The sequence below is a fragment of the Colletotrichum higginsianum genome, assembly GCF_001672515.1.
Source record: "Colletotrichum higginsianum IMI 349063 chromosome 7 map unlocalized unitig_7, whole genome shotgun sequence".
Taxonomy (NCBI): Eukaryota; Fungi; Ascomycota; class Sordariomycetes; order Glomerellales; family Glomerellaceae; genus Colletotrichum; species Colletotrichum higginsianum.
In genome coordinates this window covers 3,963,095-3,986,542 of record NW_017263917.1, presented here as the reverse complement: position 1 = coordinate 3,986,542, position 23,448 = coordinate 3,963,095, and the positions used below count along the sequence as shown (strand labels likewise).

At 54.5% G+C, this 23,448-nt stretch overlaps 9 protein-coding genes across 9 annotated transcripts; 6 read left to right on the top strand and 3 right to left on the bottom strand.

Moving 5' to 3' along the window:
- Nucleotides 1-6,180: 6,180 nt before the first annotated feature.
- CH63R_10892 (uncharacterized protein) lies at nt 6,181-10,072 on the top strand (the record flags this gene model as incomplete). Its single annotated transcript, XM_018305866.1, has 3 exons — nt 6,181-8,691; nt 8,749-9,507; nt 9,965-10,072. 3 exons carry the CDS (start codon nt 6,181-6,183, stop codon nt 10,070-10,072), a joined length of 3,378 nt encoding a protein of 1,125 aa, XP_018155290.1.
- Nucleotides 10,073-12,303: 2,231 nt separating this feature from the next.
- Nucleotides 12,304-13,799, bottom strand: CH63R_10891 (Kinetochore protein fta7; the record flags this gene model as incomplete). Its single annotated transcript, XM_018305865.1, has 2 exons — nt 12,304-12,489; nt 12,558-13,799. The coding sequence occupies 2 exons, from the start codon at nt 13,797-13,799 to the stop codon at nt 12,304-12,306; spliced, it is 1,428 nt and encodes a 475-aa protein (XP_018155289.1).
- A 1,459-nt stretch (nt 13,800-15,258) lies between these two features.
- CH63R_10890 (uncharacterized protein) lies at nt 15,259-16,119 on the top strand (the record flags this gene model as incomplete). The annotated part of the gene is made up of 2 exons (XM_018305864.1): nt 15,259-15,571; nt 15,632-16,119. 2 exons carry the CDS (start codon nt 15,259-15,261, stop codon nt 16,117-16,119), a joined length of 801 nt encoding a protein of 266 aa, XP_018155288.1.
- Nucleotides 16,120-16,256: 137 nt separating this feature from the next.
- CH63R_10889 (Cnl2/NKP2 family protein) lies at nt 16,257-16,879 on the bottom strand (the record flags this gene model as incomplete). Its single annotated transcript, XM_018305863.1, has 2 exons — nt 16,257-16,514; nt 16,583-16,879. The coding sequence occupies 2 exons, from the start codon at nt 16,877-16,879 to the stop codon at nt 16,257-16,259; spliced, it is 555 nt and encodes a 184-aa protein (XP_018155287.1).
- A 237-nt stretch (nt 16,880-17,116) lies between these two features.
- CH63R_10888 (uncharacterized protein) lies at nt 17,117-17,471 on the top strand (the record flags this gene model as incomplete). The annotated part of the gene is made up of 2 exons (XM_018305862.1): nt 17,117-17,275; nt 17,331-17,471. The coding sequence occupies 2 exons, from the start codon at nt 17,117-17,119 to the stop codon at nt 17,469-17,471; spliced, it is 300 nt and encodes a 99-aa protein (XP_018155286.1).
- A 180-nt stretch (nt 17,472-17,651) lies between these two features.
- Nucleotides 17,652-18,234, top strand: CH63R_10887 (Histone acetylase complex subunit; the record flags this gene model as incomplete). Its single annotated transcript, XM_018305861.1, has 2 exons — nt 17,652-18,050; nt 18,208-18,234. The coding sequence occupies 2 exons, from the start codon at nt 17,652-17,654 to the stop codon at nt 18,232-18,234; spliced, it is 426 nt and encodes a 141-aa protein (XP_018155285.1).
- Nucleotides 18,235-18,761: 527 nt separating this feature from the next.
- On the top strand, nt 18,762-19,889 carry CH63R_10886 (Histone acetylase complex subunit; the record flags this gene model as incomplete). The annotated part of the gene is made up of 1 exon (XM_018305860.1): nt 18,762-19,889. One exon carries the CDS (start codon nt 18,762-18,764, stop codon nt 19,887-19,889), a length of 1,128 nt encoding a protein of 375 aa, XP_018155284.1.
- Nucleotides 19,890-19,903: 14 nt separating this feature from the next.
- Nucleotides 19,904-21,348, top strand: CH63R_10885 (Keratinolytic protein; the record flags this gene model as incomplete). The annotated part of the gene is made up of 4 exons (XM_018305859.1): nt 19,904-20,485; nt 20,686-20,957; nt 21,013-21,128; nt 21,176-21,348. The coding sequence occupies 4 exons, from the start codon at nt 19,904-19,906 to the stop codon at nt 21,346-21,348; spliced, it is 1,143 nt and encodes a 380-aa protein (XP_018155283.1).
- A 726-nt stretch (nt 21,349-22,074) lies between these two features.
- CH63R_10884 (Ribosomal protein L30) lies at nt 22,075-22,335 on the bottom strand (the record flags this gene model as incomplete). The annotated part of the gene is made up of 1 exon (XM_018305858.1): nt 22,075-22,335. One exon carries the CDS (start codon nt 22,333-22,335, stop codon nt 22,075-22,077), a length of 261 nt encoding a protein of 86 aa, XP_018155282.1.
- Nucleotides 22,336-23,448: the final 1,113 nt, after the last annotated feature.

The window sequence follows — 23,448 nt, the reverse complement described above, 5'->3', positions numbered from 1 at the left end:
TTCATTTAACGACAGGAGCGATATGGCCCCACCCATGCCGGCGATGACGGCAGCAGTATGGCAGTTGGCAGTTGGCAGTCGACGATCTGAGTGAGTGAGTGAGTGAGTTAGTAAATGAGTGAGGGCGGCGATGAGAATGCGAAAAAGGAAGGAGAGAGGAGAGAGGCCGCAAGCTGGAGTCCATATTTGGGTGTCCAATTTGGTAGGTGCTGTCTCTACTGTCGCTTGTAAGTGCACCGTTGGACAACCGCCTCCTTTCCTCTTTTTTTCCCCTCACCGCCCGCCCCCCTGTTTTTTCACCCCCTCGACGTCGTTCCGTTTCCCCCTTTACCAAACAAGGTGTGTGCGTGTCGCGCGTGCGTGTGTGCAGTGCGCCTGGCCGCCAGCTCTTCCCCAGCTGTCAGGGCCGCCCAAGCCTGCCTACATAGTACAAATCGTACATGCCTACCGCCGCACTTGCCAGGCGCCAGTTGCCAGCCAGATCCATACCCCTGCTGGGCTAACCCCTGTATTCCCGCTCATCATATGCAGGTACAGCCCAAATGTGAGACACAAGCGTGGCCAATCGTCCAGGCCCACCATACCCCACCGACTGCCCTCTGCGCTCTCTCCGACGACATCCCTGCCCCGATCTCAGCGACAGGCGCCCGCCAGTCCGCCCCTGCCTTGGGAAGTTGGGGCCCATGATAAGAGGCAGGTTTTGATCCGTTTAGTGAAGAGCATACACACCTGTAGAATGCGAGCAGAGGAGCACCCGTGCAAAAGGGTCCAGCCTTTCCGGCTTCTAGATTTTGCAGATCCAGCCGGTGGAGAGATGGCGGCAGCCCGGAGAGTAAATTGATTGATGCTGGATGATACCTAATCGCTCGCCCGCTGCGGCTTGATTTTCCTTGCATGCATGCCCTCGAAGCTCAATTTTCTTTTCCAGGGTAGGTAGGGTAGACGAGACGATGAACGGTGGGGATTGCCTGCCGTCAGTCATCCCCTCGACCCGGACCACGCGCCCCCTGCGTTGCCCAGGAACAAACTCATGTTTGTCCGTCTTATGGGAGGTCATAACCCGTGCGACATTCAGACATACGAAGATGCACTATGCTCGTATGCCGTGTGCCGTGTGCCGTATGCATCAGACCCTATCTGTGCATGCATACCAGCAGAGATGAGATGAAAGGCCGACTGACCGACGACACCGTCACTGACACCGCCATTCATCGTATTCCTGCAGGCTCACTGCCATGGCCATGTTGAGCCTTGACAACATCAGTCAGTCCGCCGACCACCGTTGGACCGAGCTCGAAGGTGCGGTTTCCAATTAACCAAATAGTGTGCTTATCTGGGACTCCCCCAGCCACCTCTCTTCTCTCGTCCTTAACACTTCTCATGTGGCGTCAACGGCCCAACGGCACTTTGTCTGAGTGATGTAAGGGCCGGCGCCGAAAAAAGACGAGCCACCAACAAGCTAAAATTGACGAGGGGCGAATGAACGAAAAGACACACTGATGAGTGGACTGCCGCTTAGCCAGTGCGCCGTTGGCTTGACGTGTCTCCTCCCCTCTGGTCGTGGCGCCGTGTGCCGGTCTGAAACCAAGCCCTCGATCGAGACACGCTTAGCGCTGGACCTTAAAACTCGTTCTGCTTCCTAGCATCGTCTTAGCCTCGCCTTTTTGACCCTGCGCATCCCGAATGCGACCCGAAGGAGACGATACTGAGACTGAGACTGAGACTCACTGGTTCGGGGGCGGGTTGTGACTTGTGAGCCTGCGACTATATGTCATCCGCAGACTAAAAAGCAGTAGTGGGCGCGCGTGCAGCCGGCGCCGGGGAGGGTTTGCCGCCAACCACAAATATCTGCGACGAAGCGGTGGCCAGTCGATCCTTCGTAGCTGACATATCTTACCGCTCACCGCGCGCACACTTATCGCCATCGCCGTTGTCGTCGGTCTTCCCCACGAGCATCGTCTGTGATCGCTGGCGTCGATAGCCCGATTGCATAATGCTTGTTGGTTGTGCATGGCATCGTATCGCCGATTGGCAACTGTGCAAGTCGCTATTGTCTCCTGCGAATAGTCGGAAATGATCCGATTGTACGGATGCTCCGTAAGCCTACCGATTCTTACGATCATCTATGCTCATTACCAGCTGTCGTGGCAGGGGAGCAGAGGGAAGAAAGAGTGGGAGCGGGATTACGTCGGCTGTGTTCCTCGTCTTTGCGCCTAGGCAGGCAGCGACAATCTGATGACTCGGGTACCTTGCAGCAGCCCAGGTCAGGTACCTAACCTACTTTAGTGTACAGTACACCTAGGTACCTAGATGGTCCAGGGTGCACGACATTGTCGCTGCGCAAGCCGGCGGAGAGCCTACGCTTCGCTCCTCCGGCCCCTTTTCGCTCGCCCGCTTGGGACATCCACTGGTTTGTTGACAGTGGACGTCCGTCAGGGGGCCCCGATCGATGTGGCGTCGTCGCTCCGGGGGGTGGAGAGAGGAGAAAGAGCGACAGAGAATGGGATCGGCGCGGTGGCCCATCGTCTGCCGTCTGCCAAGATCTGCCGCGAGTACTCTGTACAGAGTACTCTGTAGTATCCGTATCCGTGAGTGTGTGCGCTTGCGAGCGAGGCCGTGGAGCAAGGCGAGGAAAACCCTCCGTCCCTTCTCCATGATCGCCCATCAACATCGAAGATTTCAGCACGTCGGGCCCGAGCTTTTTGTGAGCTGTGTTGTCGTTGTCTCCGAGTCTCAGTCTCGTGGCATTATCGGCAATGCTCTTTACCCTGCCGGTTGGAATGTGACCGTCTCGGGTGCCACGAGGAATGCAGTCTATCTGGCCTCCCGGGAACTCGACAGTCTCGGGTCATTCCTCAGCTCTTCCATTGTGCAACAACAGCATTTCCTTTTGCCAAGTTCTTCTGTGTAACCCACTGCGCGTGAGACCAGAGACGTGGGTGGCCCTGCAGCGACGACTAGAAGAAACATGAGATAGAAACGCGGGACGATCTGCTGCATCGGACGGAGCAGAGTTCACAGCGGCAGCACGATGATGCTCAAGTGCCACTTCACAAACTCACTCACGAGTCACATTGTCAGCTCTCGCCGTTTGGCTCATGGTCAAGCATCGAACCCCCGAAAGGCGCTGTTTCAGACCCCCGAGGCGATCCCCTCCCCTGTGGCCCTGGGGAATGGACGCTGAAATGTGCCGTTTGGCGTTGCACTCGCCAGTCCTCGTTCGGGGTTTCCTCGCAGGCTCTGAATGTCCCCACGGAATTGGCGGCGGGTCCCTTTCATCTGGGAAAACCTGCGGGATAAACTGCGCAACTCCATCATGGTGCGACAGGGATTGGTAACGACCAAATCTCCCCTTTCCCCTCGGTCATCAGGGTTCGCCCTAGAAAGTCGATGTCGCAGACTGATTGCGTCGAGATTATGTCGAAATGGGCTATCCAGACTGAAGCTCATCCGCCTGGCACTGCTTCGCCCTTCTATCTAATTCACCAATGGGAACTTTTTTCTCTGGTTCTGCGCCCGATAATATCTGTACATGTGCCAGTCCCCCCCCTAGCAGTTCTCAACTTCCCAGTCGTCTGGTCAGGGCCCGACCCAGCCTCACCGACCTTGACCAAGGCACAACCTGCTTATGGTGCGATTCTGCTGGGTCGACGGCGAGGTCGGTTTGATTAATCTTGCAAGAAAATTCGCGCTGGAAATTGCACACCTGGGATTTACCTTATCTTCACCTGAAGGCCCCAGATCCATCTTGATGAGCGCGGTCGGGGCGATTCGTTGCCTTTGGTCGCCTCCGCTGAACTTTCGGGGTATCGGCACATACAGACACACAGACGGTGGGCTCAGTCTCATCTCCTGTTACCACTGACCCGATTCGACCACGACCCATGGTCCCATTCTCATCGCTTCTCAGCCGTCATCGAGGCTCGAATCCTCCTCGGAACTGCAGTGCCGCCCATCATCCATGACCATTGTGAAGTCGGTGCCCACCAAGGCCAAGCAACAAGTCCCCGAGATATCTGCTCGATCCCCCTCAAATACTTGTACAGTTAGGTACCTACTCTGTATAGGTAGTCACGGTATACGAGCCACAACCCATGAGCATCATTGCACCTGCCCCGCCGCCGGTTTGTCTTACACTGCAACGATTGACGACTCATAATGTGCGAAACTCGTGCAAGACATGCCCCGCTTCCTCTCGTTGCTTCTTCCAACTTCCAACTTCCACCTTCCAACTTCCACCCTCCATCCGCATCCCTCGTCCTTGCCCACGCATCGCACCTTGCACCGCGCATCGTCTTCCCAGCCCACTATCACGACGTTGTAGAAGTGCTAGTACGGGGAGACAGATTCGGTATCTCAGTGTATGTTCTAATCAAATTGACCCCCGACCAGGCAAATCAGGCCGACATACCCGTCGCAAAGCCTCAGACACGGTTGATCCCTGGCGTCTTCTTCGTGTCTCCGTGAGAACCTCCTGGAGGCTTGGACGGTTTGGGCGCGAGAGAGAGGGGGTTCGTCCTGTTTGGAACCCCCGTCCTGGTCAAACTCTGCCTCTTTGTTTGCTCGACCCGGTCGCTCACCCGAACTCAATCCCCTGTCGCCAAGTCTTATGCGGCAGCTCCGTTCTCCATACTTGACACCCACCCTGACCGAGTCCCTGAGCCCCCAACTATGGCCACCTTGAACTCAACCGAACAGATTCAGGAGTCTGGGCTGTTTAGCTCCTCGAGTCTGGAACACTCGACATTAATCAAGACTGACAAATGAAACCGGGGGCCTTTCAGAGTCGGCCATCGCACCATGTCCACTCACTCCATGATGTTCCGTGGAGCCCAAAGAATTCTCACCTCGACTACTAATCTGCCATTTTTTATTTTATGTAATTTTTTTGTAGTCTTTTTTCTCGTTCTTTCTGTCCCCCCTTCCCGGCGTCTATGCCTCGTAGGGCGGCCCGGGGAACCATCCAGGGCTGCAACCAAGGCTCTGGCCGGGGCCGCTATTGAACCGCCTTCTATCGCCCCACTCCTCCGGAGACGCTGTCGCCGACTTCATCCCGTCAAACACACCGGCCGGGAAGACTTTCGCACGTCAGTGTCTCTTTTCGAGAACAGAAGAAAGCTGGATTCAACATGGCACTCTGCTTGGCGGGACGAATGACTGATTTCCGCGCTAGAGATGACAGCTTGGGCTCTTCTCGGGCCCAACAGCCTTTGCTATACTCAATTGCTACACCCATCCCGTCAAAGCATTCAGATGCTGGTTTCGGCTACCAAGTGGCTCAGCAGCCGAGGAGCTGGGCAACAAGTGTCTACAAATTACATCATTCTCAAGTTTTCTTCTGGAAACTATCGCTCAACGATGTATGAAAAGAAGCACAGAGGGCAAAGGATTTGAAGCCCAACGCCCACCAACACCATCCGAGAATATGGCCAGTGAGGATTCCACATGGCATCAGAGGATACAGTTCAGGCACTACAGACCAGATACAAACCATTCAAATACCACAGTTCAAATGCTCCTCTGTTCGATCAGGAGCTTTGACGTCAGCCAGGCTAGAATGAAGCCAGACGGGGATGGTAGGGGAAGAGGGCAGATGGACAGAAACGAACAGAGCAAGTGCTCGACTGTACACGTAAACCACCTATTGCTGCTCACTGCGACTGGCAATATCTTTGGGCCATCTTGTCACCGGCCACAAAGCATTGTCAAGGGAGGGAAGTGCTTGCCTTTGATGATTGGAACACCTCCTGGGTGCTCGGCTGCGAGAAGATGCCGCCGTCCATTGTGACTTCCTCAACTCAAAGCAGAGAAGCTCGAGAAGGAGCTCTTGGGGGGTGCCCGCTGTTTTCACAATGTCATGACATCGTCAGGTCAACCGGCGTCTCACCACCTGGCTTCTTTGCTTTCCCTGCCCTCCATCTCCCCCAGAAGAAGACTTTGCCAAGATCTCCCTCTCCTTCAACCTTCCTCTCCCTCTCACTTTTGGCACTGGCCTGCTGGGAAATTTTCTTCCACACTCAGCTTCTGCGCAACAGCCATTCTTTTGCATCATTCTCCTTTTGGGCAAGCCGAGACGTTTCTTGGATCGGTACTCGGCTTTCATCGCTAGCCATTCGACTATCACGGGCTTCGCTCGTTTGGAGACCGAGGCCGAGGCAAGGCCGGCCAAAAACTTCCAAGATGATGCGGAGAATTCTCTGCTGCACCGACGTCCTCCCACAAGAAACGGAAGCGAATGCGGACGCAAAAGTGAACGAGACGATCCGAGGCACCAAGCGAGCGCCGATCGAACTGATCCAATTGCCCCCTCCCGCCAAGCTGTCTGGTGGTAATTACAACTTCGAATCATGGCTTGCTAGAAACGGCTCCGGTTCCATTGCGTCGTCCTCTCGCTCCAACGTGCGATCTCCAGAGTTGGACTTCATTCCGGACCCGACCTCGGTCGAATACGTATCGGACCCCGAGGATGAGATCCAGGAAGTGGTCAGTACACGCAATTGGAGACGAATCAGCCGAAGTCTCTCCCAAGACAGTAGCAAGGGCTCCCAAGATCCCGACGATGAGCGCCGTTTTTCCATCCCCAGCGTTAATCGCCCCTCCTCCGCCCCTCGCTCTAAGGATCAGAAGGGTGACGAGAAGCCGCCTCCCTTTGATCAGGCCGCCTATTTCCAGGCCGTTAGATCAAACAACAAGAGACGACTCCAGGCCGAAGTCGAAAGCGAAAACAGTTCTCGATCAGTCTCCACGCGCGCAAGTAACAGATTTCGCGAGCTTGGGACGGTTGAGGAGGATCCGAGTGACCACCGAGATGAGCTCCCAGGCGGACCGCGGGACCGGATAGAGACTGCCATGTCCACTGGAATCTCCGCGCTCAAGGTTCCCCGCCAACCGACTCGACCTCCTACAGCTAGGCTCTCGAACCAAGGTCTAAAGGTTGATCCAGCCGACATCATCTTGGGAGACCGTCGCCGCAGCAGTTGCCCTAAGATTGAGTCCAGATCCAAGGTGGTGGCATCGCGGCTCGTCATTCGTGAGCGGGGCTCCTTGCCCTTGATGCCTCCGGCCCCAGTGCTCGTTGCTCAGCAGGACAATAGCAATCAGGACGACGAATCATTCAAGACCTGGCGTCTCTCTCAAAGCATTCCCCAGTGCGATAGTCAAGCTACTCTTATAGTTCGGCCTCCAAACGTCTCGAGCACGAATGATCACAGCGTCGTCGTTGTCGATACCAAAAGTGGAACCGAACCTCAAGACCAGCCCGGCACAGTAGACAACACTGGCACCACTGACACCAGGGAAAAGGCTCGCAACCATGAGCAGCCCGAGATCGCGGTTGTTTCCAAGCTCGTCAACGCCCCCATCCGGCCTCTTACTGCGGACTCTGCACAGTCTCATGACGGCAGTGGTTGGGAGACCTGGCTACTAGCCGAGAAGCTTACGTCCCAAGACCCTCCCGTATCCGTCCGAGAAGCATCTAAGACAAACGCCGAGAGTGCATCTTCAATCGCCGGTGGCGGTCCCACAGAGATGTCTGACAACAAGCGCGACGCGGTCAACATGACGATGAGTCCGACGAGTTTGAGTTACCCAACCAATCCTGGTGGCTCGAATACGACCCTTTCCGTTGACAAAACTGACGCTTCCTCCGTGGCCTTTGGGGATTTATCATCGACATTTCGCATGAAGGGCAAGATCACTTCAGCCGTTGCAGACTCTGCTGCAGAAACCGTACTACAGTATCCTTCATCTTCGGTGTATTCCTCGATGCAGAATACGCGCCCACCCTCGCCCATGTACTCAAAAGACGCGAGTGGTTGTGGTGGGGATAGTACCAGTTTTGTCGAGAGTCTGATTGATCTCAATCTTGCCCAGTTCGAGAGTAAGATCTCTCCCAGCCCGAGTATCTTAAACTCAACTGACCATCGGGCAGCGTTCAACGACCTCCAGGAACAACGGTCAGATGAGAGCTACCGCACCGCTCCTGACCGGACTTCCGATCCGGTTGTCCCCTCCATCGTTCTGCCCATCGAAAATGCCCCTTGCAACGAGATACCTGATGCACCGGGAAAATATCGTTACAAAGTCCAGTTGACAACGAATCTGTTTGGCGCCGAGTCTAACGAGTTGCCCTCACTGTCGGCCAGCGATATCCAGACGGCAACGAAGATTGAACAGCACGATACTGCTAATAGCGCGCCCAGTCGCAAGTCTTCCTTCCTACAAGTCTTGCGCATTGGCATAGGAAGCGGCCTCAAGAGCCACGGGAAGTCGCAGAGTCAGCCTTCTGAGCTCACGCAGCTGGAATATTCGTCGGCATCGCACAAGAGACCTCAGGCCAATGGACACGCCAAGACGCTGTCGAATCTCAGTACCGAATCTCACGTGCAACCGAATGTACAAGCTGCAGAGTTCATAGCACCCAAGTTGACGGAGAGCGCAACGACAGTCTGGAAGCGAGCCATACAAGTTGAACACGACCAGAGAGAGGCCAGATTGAATCCAGGCTCCAAAAAGACTACAGTCTCAGGGCACATGATCAGCGATGAAGCTCATCATGTCACGAATAATGAGGTGCCCTCTTGGCGCGACAAGCTGAAATTTCACAGTCTGGAAGCTTCGGCACAGCTTGACCAGTCAGCTACATCTCAGCAGACAGACCAGCCGCACTCAATCCCAAGAAAACCTTCGACCGTCATTGTTTCACAAAAGACGGAGGAGGTTCATGAAGCTTCGGGTAGTACCAACTAGGAGTCGGCGCCCCGCAAGCTTGCCACACCCCCTAAATCATGGGCAAAATGGGCATCTCACAACCGACACGAGCGAACAGCTGCTGCTGGTCTGGCTGATGACGTGACCGCAAAGGACTTCGCAGCCCTGTATGCCTCGAAAGATTCCCAGCAACATGTCTGGGTCACTGAGCAACATCTTGATGCTACCGAGGCCGAAACCTGCCAGCCACACGAGCCGTTTTCCAAAAAACTCGGTAAAGCTATGAAAAAGAGACTGGTAAAGGCCATATCGTCTAAGTCGGGCACGAAGAGTGAAGCCCAGCTGGAATTTCCGGAGCTTGAAGTTTTGCCCACCAAGGACGGCTACAAGGATCTTGAGGCAATCCAGAAGAGCGTTGCCACGTTGAAGGCCAGCGAACGCGCGAAGATGGCAACCAACCCGGCTCTTGCCATAGCCGAGTTCGAGAATCCTTCCCAACAATCGTTGACCGAGACGCTGCCTGCGCAGTTACAAGAGGCTAAGCACGCCAGACACGAATTTGCCGGCAAAACAGCTGTCAATTCCGCAGACGGTGTCATTGAGGGCGAGTTGACCCATGTACATGGTATCGAAAAACCCTCAACTCGTCCCGTCACGCCGGCTAATATAATCGCTCTTCCTGCCGGAGATTCGACTGCTGCCACAGCAACGGAGAACTGGGTAACCCCAGCTAGTCGTTTGACTCGCAGCCCCGGAGGTGATGATAACAGCACTGCTTCTGTGGAGGATGCTCAGCTTGTAAGCATTGTGCTCTCGGAGGGAGACGTGGTGATGCTCCATTGCTTTCTGGTGCCTCTCGGTGCTAACTTCGATTTGTTTAGATGGAGATAACCAGCAACAATGGCGCTACTCACGAGAGCAACACCGAAAGATTTCACCGACGTCCAGAAATCAGCAGCGATGCAAATTAGAACCAGATGTATGATCTGGTATGATGTCCTTGTGACAATAAGTACGAAGGATGACACTGCAACGAAATTCGGCACACATTGATGGCCCCTGCAGAGGGCAAGGTATGTTGTAAACAAACGAAGTGGTTTTGTGGCTTGGAGAAGGTCTCGAAGGAGCACTTAGCATTCCTGGTTCACGCTTTTTGTATGGTATAGGCTGGGGATACGGTTTGAAATTCCCCTAGTGTATAGTTTCTCAGACAACGGGTAATCAAGTCTGCTTTTTGCTTTACTTTGGCCATCAGAACATTATGGTGAAGCTGGCCATGGTGAACGGTGTTGTTACCAGAGTCGTCTCAGCGAGGTTGCCCCACCGTCGCCTCATGATGGCAGCGGCACAATGGAAAAGTTAAGGGGTACGTACATCTCAATGGATCGTTTCCTACACAAGGCTGTCACGGTGCAGGGCGTCTTTTGGTCATAAATCATAGTATTGACTGGGTCCCTCACTCAGGATTGGCCTCCCGGTCAAGGTATCGTGTCGGTATTCTGTAGTCTACCCCACCGTTCTCATGAACGCCATTGTCCGCCAAAATAATAATCCACAAGCCCATTGCCAAGTGGGATAACGTCGGGCACCCACTTTTCGCCCACCCCCCCATTTCGCCCACCCATAAATCCCTCATCAGCACACCTAACCTCCAACCTCCTCCTTTTTCTAACCATCACAACATTTACAGTTTTTATCCGAATGGCTTCATTTTTTCAGCATACCTTTTTCTTGCCCTTATGAGCGCATATACCGAGTATGAGGTCAATCAGGCCTTGGAAGCAGTCGCCAATGGGCAGTCCCTCCGGAAAGCATCAATCGAATGGGGTGTGCCACGTTCAACACTTCGCAGTCGCATCAAGGGCTGCCAACCAAGGCAACTTGCCTTTGCTGACCATCAGAGACTCTCTATAGGTCAGGAGGCTAAGTTGGCTGAATGGATTCGCATTCAGCATGCCCTTGGTGTTGCTCCAACCCATCTGCAAGTGAAGCTATTCGCAGAGAGGATCCTCCATGCTATGGGGGATACAGAGCCTATAGGGAAAGGTTGGATAACAGCCTTTCTGAATAGGAATCCTTCAGTCAAGGTCCAGAGAAGTCGCCCTATCGATTCTAGACGTGTTAATGGGGCATCTACTGAGGTCATCAGGGACTGGTTCAAGCATCTCGCCATGCCAGAGATCATCAGCATTAAACCAGCCAACAGATACAACATGGATGAGACTGGTATCCTTGAGGGGCAAGGATCTAATGGGCTGGTGCTGGGCATGTCTGAGACGAAGTCTGTTCGCAAGAAACAGCCTGGATCAAGGGCATGGGTATCTATTATTGAATGCATCTCTGCCCTGGGCCACAGACTGCATCCCCTCATTATATATAAGGGTATAACAGTCCAGCAGCAGTGGTTTCCTTTGGATCTTGGCCCTTATGAAGGCTGGCAGTTTACAGCAACAGAGAATGGATGGACAACAGATGCCACTGCAGTTGAATGGCTGCAGAAGGTCTTCATCCCTCAGACTGTCCCTCAGGGCAAGGAGGAGGTTAGACTGCTGGTCTTGGATGGGCATGGGAGCCATACAACGACGGACTTTATGTGGCTCTGCTATATAAACAACATCCATCTATTGTTCTTACCACCACATACCTCCCATGTCCTCCAGCCACTTGATCAGTCAGTCTTTGGCCCATTAAAGGCAGCCTATAGGAAGGAGCTTGGATACCTTAGTCATTGGAATGACTCTACTGTTGTAGGCAAGAGGAACTTCCTAGGCTGTTATTATAAGGCTGCCCTGGCAGGGATGACGATCCAGAACATTAAAAGTGGGTGGAAATGGACTGGACTATGGCCTGTTTCTATGGCAAAGCCCCTTATGAGTCGTCTGCTGCTCCCATCAACACCAACACCATCAGCATCATCTCATCAGACCTGCAAAGGGCAGTCTGGAGGCAAGGAGGAAGTCAAGGAAGGCAGGGGAGCTGAAGGATGGGCTTCTGTATCGTCTGCAGTGGCATGGTCGACGCCAAGGAAGATGAAGGATCTGGCTGGCCAGTTGAAGCTATTCACAGAGCTGGATAATGATGCTAGTACTCAACGCCTCCTTTTCATAAAGGTGAAAAAAGGCTTCAGCGAGCAGTCCTATAAGCTGGCAACTGCCCAGCATAATCTTGAGCTCCTGCAGGCCCAAGTCACCAATAATGCAGCAAGGAAAAGAAGGACAGTCCAGATCGACCCAAACACCAAGTTCGCCAATATCAAGGACATCCAGAAGGCTCAAATTGAGGCTGGCGAAAAAGAGGGTATCACGGATGAATCCAGCGAGTCTGATTTACCTAGTGAAGCTGAAAGCTGTATTGTGGTGGCATCTAGACGAAGTCAATAGTTAATTGAACTTGGTGGTTATGATGGGGATAGCCTCATTTATGGGTGGGCGAAATGGGGGGGTGGGCGAAAAGTGGGTGCCCGACGTTATAAACCCGCAGAGGAAATCATACAACAGTAACCTCTACACTTGGTCGAGAAGGTCTCAGCCCGCTAGGTGGCTAGCGGTGGAATTCCCACCGTTTGCGCATGCGTACAAGACAATGGCAATGAGCCTATCCGAGCAGGACATTCTCGTAGCTCGGTTGGTCGAGGTGCTTGAAGAGCACATCCTGCAGCGCAGCCCTGCTTCGGACGATTTGCGGCAAGACGCCGTCAATCTGTTGCAGGTTGTTGCGCATGCTCTCCATATGGCTGCTGACCTGACCGGCCAGCTCGCGCAGCTCATTTCCTTCGAGATCCTGAGGGTTTGGGAGTCAGTGACGGACGCGGAGAGAGAGAGAGAGTGTGTGTGTGTGTGTGTGCGTACCCTAAATAGTGTCCCAGTGACGTTCTCGTCCGGAACGAACTTGAAATCGTGCTCCTCTCCGACACTACCGTGGCGGCTGCTGTCGGCGGCGCCAGCGACCTTAGGCTCGGGGACGAGAACGTGCGTCTTGCGAAGGTTGTCCTTGAAGTTCCTGGCTTCGGACCTTGCGTTGGCCTCTAGCGTCCTTAGACTGTCATAGTCCGCCTCGAGCGACCTTTCGTCGCGCTCCTTCTCGACCTTGAGGAGCTCGACGGCGTGCAGCAGCGGGTCAAGCTGCCTCTCGAGCGCCGCGACACCCTCAATGACGCGCTCAAAGTTGAGCTCCTCCGCGCGGCCGCCGTCAGCATCAGCGGCTTTCCTGGCGCCTACGCCAGATCCGGTGGAAGGGGCGGCAGCAGGCGGGAAGGGGAGGCCGCGAGAGAGCTTTCTGGAGAGGCGGTTCGTGACAAGGCGGATGGCCGAGGCGGCCTGGTCGCGGCGCTTCTCGTTGGCGGCGAGGCGTTGCAGGACAGGGCGCTCGGCAAGGCGGAGGAGGCTGGAGACGTGTGCGAGGGTCGGGGGTGCGAGTGGGGTCCATTTCTCCTCGATTATCGAGCGGGGGATCTGGCGGACGCGGGGAGCGATGTGGCGGTGTTTCGGGGCCGGACGGCGAGCTGCTGGGGGATCCATGCTGGATTGTAGCAGCAGCTGCTGCTGTTGTTGCTGTTGTCTAATCTCGTCGGATGTACGACGGCGGCGTTTCTTTGCCGGCGCTGAGTCCGCTGCGTCTTCGTCTCCTGACGGACGCTTCTTGGATTTACGAGACTTAGATGGTTGCTCCTCGGGGGCGTGCGGGGAAGATGCCCCGTCAGAGATCCGGGGCCGACCTGGGCGGCGGCGTTGTGTTTCTGGAGGTGATTTCGAGGGCTTCTCCTCGGTTTGAGAAGACCGCTTTCGCCGTTTCTTAGTCGGCTTCTCGGTCGCTGGCTCTCCTGCCGGGGAGGGTTGTCTGTCTTTCCGCCTACGGGCCTCCGGCGCCTCTGGCTCGGTTCGGGCTGCGGGGCGACGATGCTTCTTCTTTGCGGCTTTCGATTCTTCTTCAGCCGATGGCTTCTCTCCTTCCTCCGCTGCGGCTTTCGGTTTACGCCCACGTTTCTTCTCGGGTGCGGGTTCAGCCTCGGCCTGGGCTTCTTCCTCGGGCGTAGGCTCCTCAACCTCGACAGCCTTCCCCTTCGGTTTCCTCCCTCGTTTCTTGGGCGCCATTTCAGCCTCGACCTCTTCCTCGGCCGCATATTCCTCAACCTCGGCAATCTTCTCCTTGGGCTTTCTCCCTCGTTTCTTGGGCGCGGATTCTTCCTCGGCAGCTTCGATAGACTCCTCTGCGACAAGCCCCTTGTTCAGAGATGGACGTCCGCGCTTCTTTTTCGGCGTCGGCTCCAGCTCCGTCGCATCTTCGGTAGGTTCCTCGATAACCTTCGTCGGCCTGCCACGCTTCTTCTTCGCCGCGCTATTTACGCTGGCTTCATCGTCGCCCCTGGCAACACTTGCCTCCTGCGCTGCCTTGCGACCCGTCTTGGTTACCGTCGGTTTCTCCGCTGGTTGGGAGAAATCTTTAACTCCCACAGCACTCTTTACTGCTTCTATTGACTTGCTTTTCGATTGGACCAGCTCAGGTTCCTCCTCGATCACCTCCTCAACCACTTCTTCACGCCTCGGTCTACCCCGTCTTTTCGTCTTTGGCTCCTCGGCGAGAGGCGGTGGTTGGGATTCCTTGTTCTTCTTCGGTCGACCACGCTTGGCTGGTGTTGACACGACTACAGCTTCCTCGGCCAACTCGTTTGACTCTGCCTCTACGATTCGGGAAGACTCTTGCGACGCGTCGCCAATCTTGGGCGCGTTGGGAGGCCGACCGCGTTTGCGTTTTTCACCAGCCGTTTTTGGGGGCTAAATTTGTGTTAGACAAGCTCAATCATATTAAAAAGGCAGGCCTACCATTCTAAAGTACTGCGCTGTTGGTGCTGTTGCGGCGCAATTCAAGATAGAGGTTCGCGCGCCTGGAGAGATCCTCACGTCGACCTCCAAGACGCGTCCCCTCTTTGGATTGGGTACGTACCTGTAGCACCCAGGTGCGTTGAAGGCTTTCAGTGGACCCAATGGTGCAACCAAGTGTGGCTGCTACCCCGGACCGACGTTCCACCTGAGCGTTCCCCAAATGACGCTCACTGGCAGCAGAGATACGACGCCTGTCTGTATCGGGCTAGGCTGCGTGGAGAAGGCGGCGTGTTCTGCAGCTCCTTTCCCAGTGGGTTTCACTGCTCCTGAGTCCTGGTTTCCCCCAGCGACCAATGCGCCGAAGCTCCTTGGCCGTGATTTCCCAGTCGGATCACCAACGGAGCCAAGGTTTGGACGCTCCAAAAGGGTCCTTTGTTTTCCACTTTTTTCACCTTCCTGTCCCTGTGTCCTTTTTCCCAATTGTACAAACTCCTCGTGTTGCATCTAGGTTGTAAACTTCCACTCTTCAACCCACACTTATCGTCCTTCCTTGACCTCTGTTGTAGCTGGCGGTACTTTCTCAGTTTTGCCTTGCTTTTTGTAGTTGCCCCTTCCCCTCACACATCATCGCTTGGCTGCCTGATCGCGACACCTGTCCCATCCCAAAGCTATCTCACCTCTCTCACTCTCTTCTCCCTCCTACCAACATCTCCACAACACAGCCATCAAAATGCGCGTGTCCGCCACTACCATTCTCGCGCTCCCGCTACTTGCGACAGCGGCTGAGTCGCCCTTCGAACAGTACAAGGCCCAGTTCCAGAACTTCCTGAGCTCCTTCGGCGCTTCCGCCCCCAGCGCGGAAAAGCCTGCCGCCGCTGCAGCCCCCGACGCCGCCGCGCCTGCTTCGACGACTGCCGCCAAGAAGATCTCCGTCTTGACCACCGAGAACTGGAAAGATGTTCTCTACGAGCCCGTCAAGGCCGAGGCCACAACTCCCGAGGAGTGGTGGGTTCTGATCACTGGCGGCAACAAGACGTGCTTCGGTATGCTTTGTCCCCTTCACAATGTGCTACATTTTCTTGGATACTAATCGTGCCCTACAGGTCATTGCGACAAGATCGAGACCGCTTTCAACGAGAGTGCGTCCAAGTTCGCCAAGCTTCCCGAATCCCCCCACCTGGGACTCGTCAACTGCGACGACCAGCCCGTCCTCTGCAACGGCCTGTCTGCAGGCACCGCGTCCATCTGGTCCATCGGCATGTTGCCCGCTGGATCCGATATCGACATCTACAGGAAGCGTCTCAACGTTACCACCACCACCTCGGACGACATCGTTGACCTGTGGAAGAACAAGTCCAAGGAAGACTGGATCTTGACGGAGAACATTTTCCACCCCTTCAATAGCTTCGTCGGAAAGAACAACCTGACCCTCCCCGTTGGCTACTTCTTCTGGGCTTTCAACCTCATCCCCAACTGGCTCTTCATGCTCCTTGTCTCCTTCGGCAGCCGTACCATCATGAACCGTCGCATGAACACCTCGCCCGCCGTCCCCGCTCCTGGTGCCGCTCCCGCTGGTAGTGTTGCGCGGTAAAGGGAGAGGTGCCTGATATTTGGAGAAGAGGCTGAAGGGCACGACGCTACGGTGTTGACATCCAGAGCAGTTTGGGACGCGGCTGAGGTCCCTGGTCATTTGGATTATGTAGTGCCAAATTAGTAATCTTTAGTTGATCAACTTTTTCCGTCGCACGCATCTTGTACGCTCTTGAGGCCTTGCATGACGTCGTCCCTTAGTCTGTGGTTGGAGAGGCGCCCATAACGCAGGTCGCTCATGCTACCGACCGTCTGCTTCACCGATTCCAGTAGCGACTTTTCCCGTGTCTCGAGCTTCTGGATCTCTGCTTCGAGATCAGCCATAGCGGTGTCCATCTCTGGGATAATGGAGTTGAGTGTGTGTTTGGCGTCTTGAGTCCCAGACGCGCCGAAGAGCTGCACATTGGTGTCAGGCCCTCCATCTTGTACTGGTGCAGCTGCACTAGAATGAACCATAGACTTACGGCTCGCTCGATCTCGAGCTCCTGGTCAGCATCCTCATCTGCCGCGCGGCTGCGGGCACGGGCGATCTGACGCTTCAGGACCCTCCCGCGCTTCTCCTCGGCGGCGATGTTCTCTGTGACAGTGTCGACAAGCGCTCTCCTCTGATGCTGCAGATCGCGGTACAGAGAACGAATCACCGGGTTGGCTCGATGGGCCTTTGGAAAGAGTTCAGTGAATTCTTCGAGTGTGATGGCGGAGGGCAATTGGGCGGGGAAGGTCAGGTAGTTGTGCAAAATAGCGGACTCAGTGGGCGCCATGATGAGATGACGATACGTGGCTCAATGCCCTAGTGTTGACGCCGATGATGTAAAAGAATAGGCTATTCCAGAGCGAGGTCGTAATCGACTTCGTCATATCCTGTGAAAAGCCAGAACAAAAGGTAAGGCAGGGGTGTGTTTGAATGAGATCCTTGTGATGAGTGTGATGCGAAAGGGTGGCGCTTGCCGGGGCATGCTCAAACGACGCGGTCTGGTTTCCCGGACGGGGACGCGTTAATGAGCCCGCAGCAGAGTCGCGTTTCACTCCGGGGGAAGAATTCCCAGAGCTTGCCACCTTCATCTCATTCAGCCAAGGTTCAACGACCTCAACCTCGAACAAAGACTGCCAACATCCGCATTGTTTGCTGCGACAGTTTTCGGCCCAGGAAATCCGCAGTGAGACCAACTTTCCTTTCACTTCTTGCTGTTGTTTTGGCCAAAAGCTCACTAGATCTCCAGGTACCTGCTTACTGTGCTAGCGATCTGTCCAGCACTGTCGCTCGGATTGGTTGAAGTATCACAGGCGAACATTTCACACTGTGCCTTAGAGCCTCAGCTATTGGGAACCTGCGCCGATCAGACCCGGCGCTGACTGTGTCTCACCCTGCTGCGCACTGTCCGAGAATTTAACTTCATTGCCCCTTTGGTCGGTCCATCAAACCAACCAACCATCTGCATCTAAGCTGTGACCAAGACCCGACTGCCGGTATTTTCAACAGAGTCATCATAGCACCTTCAGCCCTCTAGAGCCGCCAAGGCTGCCCCATCCATCATGGCGCCCACCCGTCCTCCAGCCCAGCCGTTCTCCAAGGACGAGAAGGTTCTCTGCTTCCATGGCGAGATGTTGTACGAGGCCAAGATTCTCGACGTCCAGCCTGCCGATAGTGGTGAGGGCTTTCAATACCGCATTCACTACAAGGGCTGGAAGAACACCTGGGACGACTGGGTTTCTATCGACCGCATCCGCAAGTTCACTGAGGAAAACAAGGAGCTCGCCAGCACGCTACACGCTCAGATGAAGGACTTGCGCCAGAAGAACAGCGCGAAAGCCCCCAAGAAGGGCCTCCGTGTCAATGGCCCCGATTCCGCTCGCGGCAGTGAAGAGCGAACTGCAGCGGTAGCCGCCAGTGGACGTGGTCCTCGACGGGCGAGGGACTTCGACCTTGAGCAGGTGAGTGTTGAAACATGATTCCTATTGTCTTGCTTTCTGCTCTGCGTTTCTTCCGTCTTGTTTTACCGGCGCGGTTGTCGTTGTTGGAGGAGGGAGACCTACAAACGAGTCCCATCATGAGTGTGAGCGTGTCTAGCTATGAATCAGCGTCACAAAGAGTGGCTGGAGAGGCAAGAAGGGATGAAAAACACCCTTCAGGGCGGGCCTGTCGAGGCTGTAGTGCATGGCTACAGTATCACTGGTCTTGCCGTTTTATTCACCGCAGAGTGGTCGGCTTTCATCCGTCCAACCAACCAAAGGATGAAGAAATTTCGAGGTGCTGCCTTCAATCACCTTCCTTCCTCGAAAATTCTGTGTTGGCCGAACCATATCCGCAACAACTCACTTTCCTCCAACTCCGACTCCAGTATCTTTCTCCGACCTCATCGATCTTTTCTTGGGTTTCAAATCGCTGGCTTCGATTTGAAGATCCTCCGAAGTTTTATCCTCGTCAGGTTTATTTGAAAACCTTTTTCCTTCTAATGTTCCCGACTCGGCAAACTCTGGATATTATTCTCATCAACACATACATTAACGAACATGAGCTCGTGGGACAATTGGAGATACCATGGCCAGCCGGCTGCGCCAATCCCTCAGTATCCTCCGTTTCTGTATTATACGCTGCCGGGACCTCAATTCTCCTCCCTGCCTTCAGTGGCTTACGGCCAAACCATGCCTCGTTTTGACTCTCCAGACTACGAGCGGGAAGCAGAACTGCCCAGATTCAACTACGAGCCATTCGACGGTTACGTGGCTCCGCTGTCAGCATCGCGCTCAGGGTTGATACCAGAACACTACATCCACCATTCTTCCATGTCTGCGGCCCTTGGCCATGAGCAAAGGAACCAGCATGCTCAAGAGGACAGCTTCGGAACTCATGAATCATACGAAGGCCTGCCATCGTATTACCTCAACGACAACGGGGACAATTATTACGATGATGAAGGAGCGGATGACGACGATTTCGAGGACAACGAGTGGGCCGAGTACGCCTATGAGGACGCTGACCGGTGTGGCCTTGTCGACAACTCGTACGGTCCTCATGATTACGAGGCCGACTATACTAGCGACTTCAAGAACGAGGAGTACATCGGCGTGGCGGGATATCTTGACGATGATCAACACCCAAGAGAGCATTACTACGGCAACAACGAAGATGGGGCTGGCTATCAAGACAACGAAGAATCAGAAGAACCCCGTGACGACATCGACTGGGCAGCCCTAGTCCACCCAAGCTTATACGGCAATCGGCTCTCAAGCCCTGACTCTGACAATTCAACTGGCAGTCGCTTATCTCGTGAGGAGATTGAGAGACGACACAATGCTTTCCACCCGCAGTGGAATCAGGTAAACTGGCAAGCGCCCGCCAGGAACCCTCCGTCAACCTCCATTTCGCCCAGGGCCAGCAATCAACCAAGCCGCAACAGATCTCACAGCGTCATCAGCATATCAAGCTCTGAGGACGATAAGAGCGAATCCAGCATTGAGCTTCTCGGCGTCTCACGCGTCAAGTTTAGCAACGACGCTAGCCGTTGCAAGGATGATAGACAGGGGCAGGATTCTGAGCAAAGGGAAAAGGACCAGGTCAGCTTCAAGCACCGATCTGCTCTTGTGCTACACCCTCAGGATCGAGAGAGTGCTGGCAGCAGTAGAGGCTACGGGCACATGCCTATAGCAGTGGACTTGACTGAGGAGCATGTGCGAGAGAACATTGTCCAGGAAAACAACAAACGGAAGCGGGAGAACAGTATTGAGTTCCTCTTTGCGTTCCGACGCAACGTGCGGCCTAGGCAGCATTAATTCTGTGTTGGCTCATGGCGCCAATGTCAGGGGAGGTTGACGGCTGGTTCCGCTACTGCCTACCTAGGCGCTTTGGCAAGTGCCACTACCGACCGTGCCTTCCTCGAACAATCAACCAGCCTCACCACTCAGTTCTTGCACCTTCTCAAGGCTTCCTCGACAGCGAAACAGAAGTTCTTCTTCTCGGAACATCAATCATCAACTGCATCATATCTCACTTCATTTCCCAAAAGCACTACTCGCCTCGCCCCGACCCTCGCCCTTCACTCCCGCTTAGGGCTCTTTGTCATTCCTTCCAACCTTCTCAAGACACCAGTTCAATCACCATGACTTGCGTCTCTCGCAGATCCCGACAGGTAATATCGGGGCGTCGTCGACATCACGTTGGGAGAGTGACTGCTTGGAAGGAACCGCGCCTTGCAGCAGACTACTTGGGCACGTCACCTCCACCATCCAAAGTCTATGTCACCAAGGATGGAAAAGCCAAAGACGATGGTCGCTACGACATGTCTGGTACAAGTCGCAAACGGGAGCAGCCCACCCGCGTCAAGGCTTCCGTTCCTTCTCCGCAGCACATGAAGGAAGAGAACATGGCTGTGAGTTTGCACAAACACGGCAAAGACAGCCACCATCTAAGTCAACAGTTTGGGATGGCGAATCAAATGACAATTGGGGAGGGGGGGGTCACATCCGGTCAATCAGCCCAGTGGCCCTGATTGAGCTGCGCTTGCTATCACTTTTCCTCCTCATTTCATGTCTGTCGCTCCGTGGCCGTGTACTAACCGAACACAAATAGGAGGATGGATTCCATGCGCGCCCATCCATCAAGTTGCCTATCCCCGATCATATCAAGGCAATGCTTGTCGACGACTGGGAGAACATCACTAAAAACAACCAGCTGGTCCCGCTCCCTCATCCTCACCCCGTCGATGATATTCTGAACGACTACCTCAACTACGAGCGCCCCAACCGAGAAGATGGTTCTGCAAACATGGACATCCTCGAAGAAGTCGTGGCTGGTCTCCGCGAGTACTTTGAGAAGTCTTTGAGCCGGATCCTTTTGTACCGGTATGTGACTTTCTCACCTTCTGCGCTAGCGGTAGCCTAGCTAATATACCTATAGCTTTGAACGCCCCCAGTACCACGAGATCCGCAAGGTATGGGAGAAGGCCACGGAGAACGACAAGCATAAGTCTGTCTGCGACACATATGGCCCCGAGCACATGTGCCGCCTGATGGGTAAGTCTTCTTCATGCGTTGGCCTGTAACGCCACTAACCAATGTAGTGTCCTTGCCTGAGCTCGTTGCCCAAACAAACATGGACCAACAGTCCGTTTCGCGTCTGCGTGAGGAACTCTCCAAGCTTACAGTCTGGCTTGGCAAGAACGCAAAGAAATACTTTGTCAGCGAGTACGAGACTCCTTCTCAGGAGTATATCGATAAGGCCCGGAGTTTCTAGGCACCCAGGCCTGATCATGAATCATCCTAATCGAGCGGCCATCCGTCCGCCGTTTCGCCTCGGTTTGTTTTTTGCGAGTTTGGCATCGCTGGCTATCGGCCCAGCCAAACAAAATTGGCGGGAAACGCACTAGGGGAGGCGTGAAAGGGCCACATGTTTGTACAGCCTGCTACTATTAGGCTCACTTATCCAGTATGAAGTGTTGAGACAGATACATACGTAATCATTGCTTTTCTTTAAACGCAGAGCATCCCACCTAGGGGGTACATTCACTTGAGACTGGCGAGGAAACAAGGCACGATGATTGGCACGTCTTGCACATCGCCAAACTTTGCGGTTTCCTCGTTCAAGTAGCTAGTTGCCACCGCGAATGCAACCAGCGACCTCTAGGTTAACATAACACAATGATGCTAGGCTTGAATCTCTTGAGGCCTTGGGTGAATTTTTAGTTTCTTCCGTGCAAACACCCATGTCTGCATAAGTTGTTGTACATTCTGCCATGACTTTGTACAGGTTTCCTCCTGGTGATCGTACACAAATCGACGGTTTTCTTTCACCAGTCCGTCGCAGGTAACGTCTGGGTGACCAAGGCAGCTCTATCTCCTATCTGCGACGAGTCGATCAGATTTCGATCTGCAACCCTCCTCCGTCCTGAATTATCCCCTCTCTGCGCCTCTCGGTGCTCTCTCTCTCTCTCTCTCTCTTTCTCTCTCTGTGAGGGCAATCTCACCGCGCAACGGCCTTCTCAACGTAGAACCCGGGGTCGGGCCTCCGCAGCTCGCGCAGCTCGGTCTGGGACATGGCGCGGTCAACCTCCTCGACGCGGACGAGCTCCTTAACCTTGAGGATCATACCCGCGAACTGGGGGCTGACGGGGTGGAAGACAGTCTGGGAGCGGCGGTGCAGGCCGAGGGCGTCGAGGACGCCGCGGGTGCTCTTGGGCAGGCCGATAGCCGAGCGGTGGAGGGTGATGCGGAAGAAGGACATGGCGGGCGGCGTCCGAGGAGGTGTCTTCTGGTCGAGCGGTCTGATGTCTAGGAGAACTCCGGATTTGCTCGTTGAGGGGGGAAGTCAGTCGGTCGCTTTTGCGCCGCGGTCGCGTTGGTTCCGTTTGGTGATCGTCGTTTCTGCAAAAGGGTTTATCGTCAGTTAGCTGGATCGGCAAGCTCTGGGGAAGAAAGAGACGCACAATCGGTTCCGTTTCGGAGACGTTCGTTCTTCCGTATCGCGATGTCGTGGGGGCTTGGCTGCTCCAGCTTTCTCTCGAACAGCTTCCAGACGGGGCCTTGCGATCGAGGGATCCAAAATTCGATGAGCTGCTGTTGGAAACCAGTGGGTCCGTGCGTCTCTTGCGGCGGAAATCGCCGGGGCCCACTCGAATCAATCCCCGACGAGGCTCGCTCTATGGCCCCCAACTTCTGCAAGGAACCAAAGCCAGGGGGCCAAGGGACGTTAAGTAATATTAGGCTTGTTCCATACGTAAGGATGGATTCTGAGGGCCGTTCCAGTTCATCGATTGTACGGTCTTGGTTCAAGAAGGGTAGCTTAAACCAGTCAAATAGAGAGAGCTCTTCTCGCATTTCTCCGATCATCCTTTATCGAACTGGGGTCTGAGAGCGCTGGTTTCGGTAGCAACAGCGTCGAGCAAGTGCATCGCCAGATGCTGCCTGGCACAGGGGAGAATTGCCTGCAGTGACAAGGAATGGTAAGGCTAGACTTGGCCTCTTATACTTCATTTTGATTATCTTGTTTAACGATGACTTGCTTCCTGCTTTCCATGGACGTCATCTTGTAATTCGGTACGACCAAGTCTTTTAAGGCCTGATCAGGTGTTATGGTCTCTCTCTCTCTCTCTCTCTCTCTCTCTTTTTTTTTTGTGGAGGAGGGGGGACTCTGCCCTTTTCCTGGCTCCTTGTATCCTGCTGCTGTATTCTTAAAACCATTACAGAGTGTTATGAAAGGCTGGTATAGGCCTGGGAATATGATGAGATGCATTTTATGGCAGTTGCGTGTGGTTGAATATTTGTGAAGAATGGTAAGATACTGGGAGGCGGGGCAAGGGCAGAGTCGCCCTTGTGAAAGGGGTTAGAAATTGGCTTT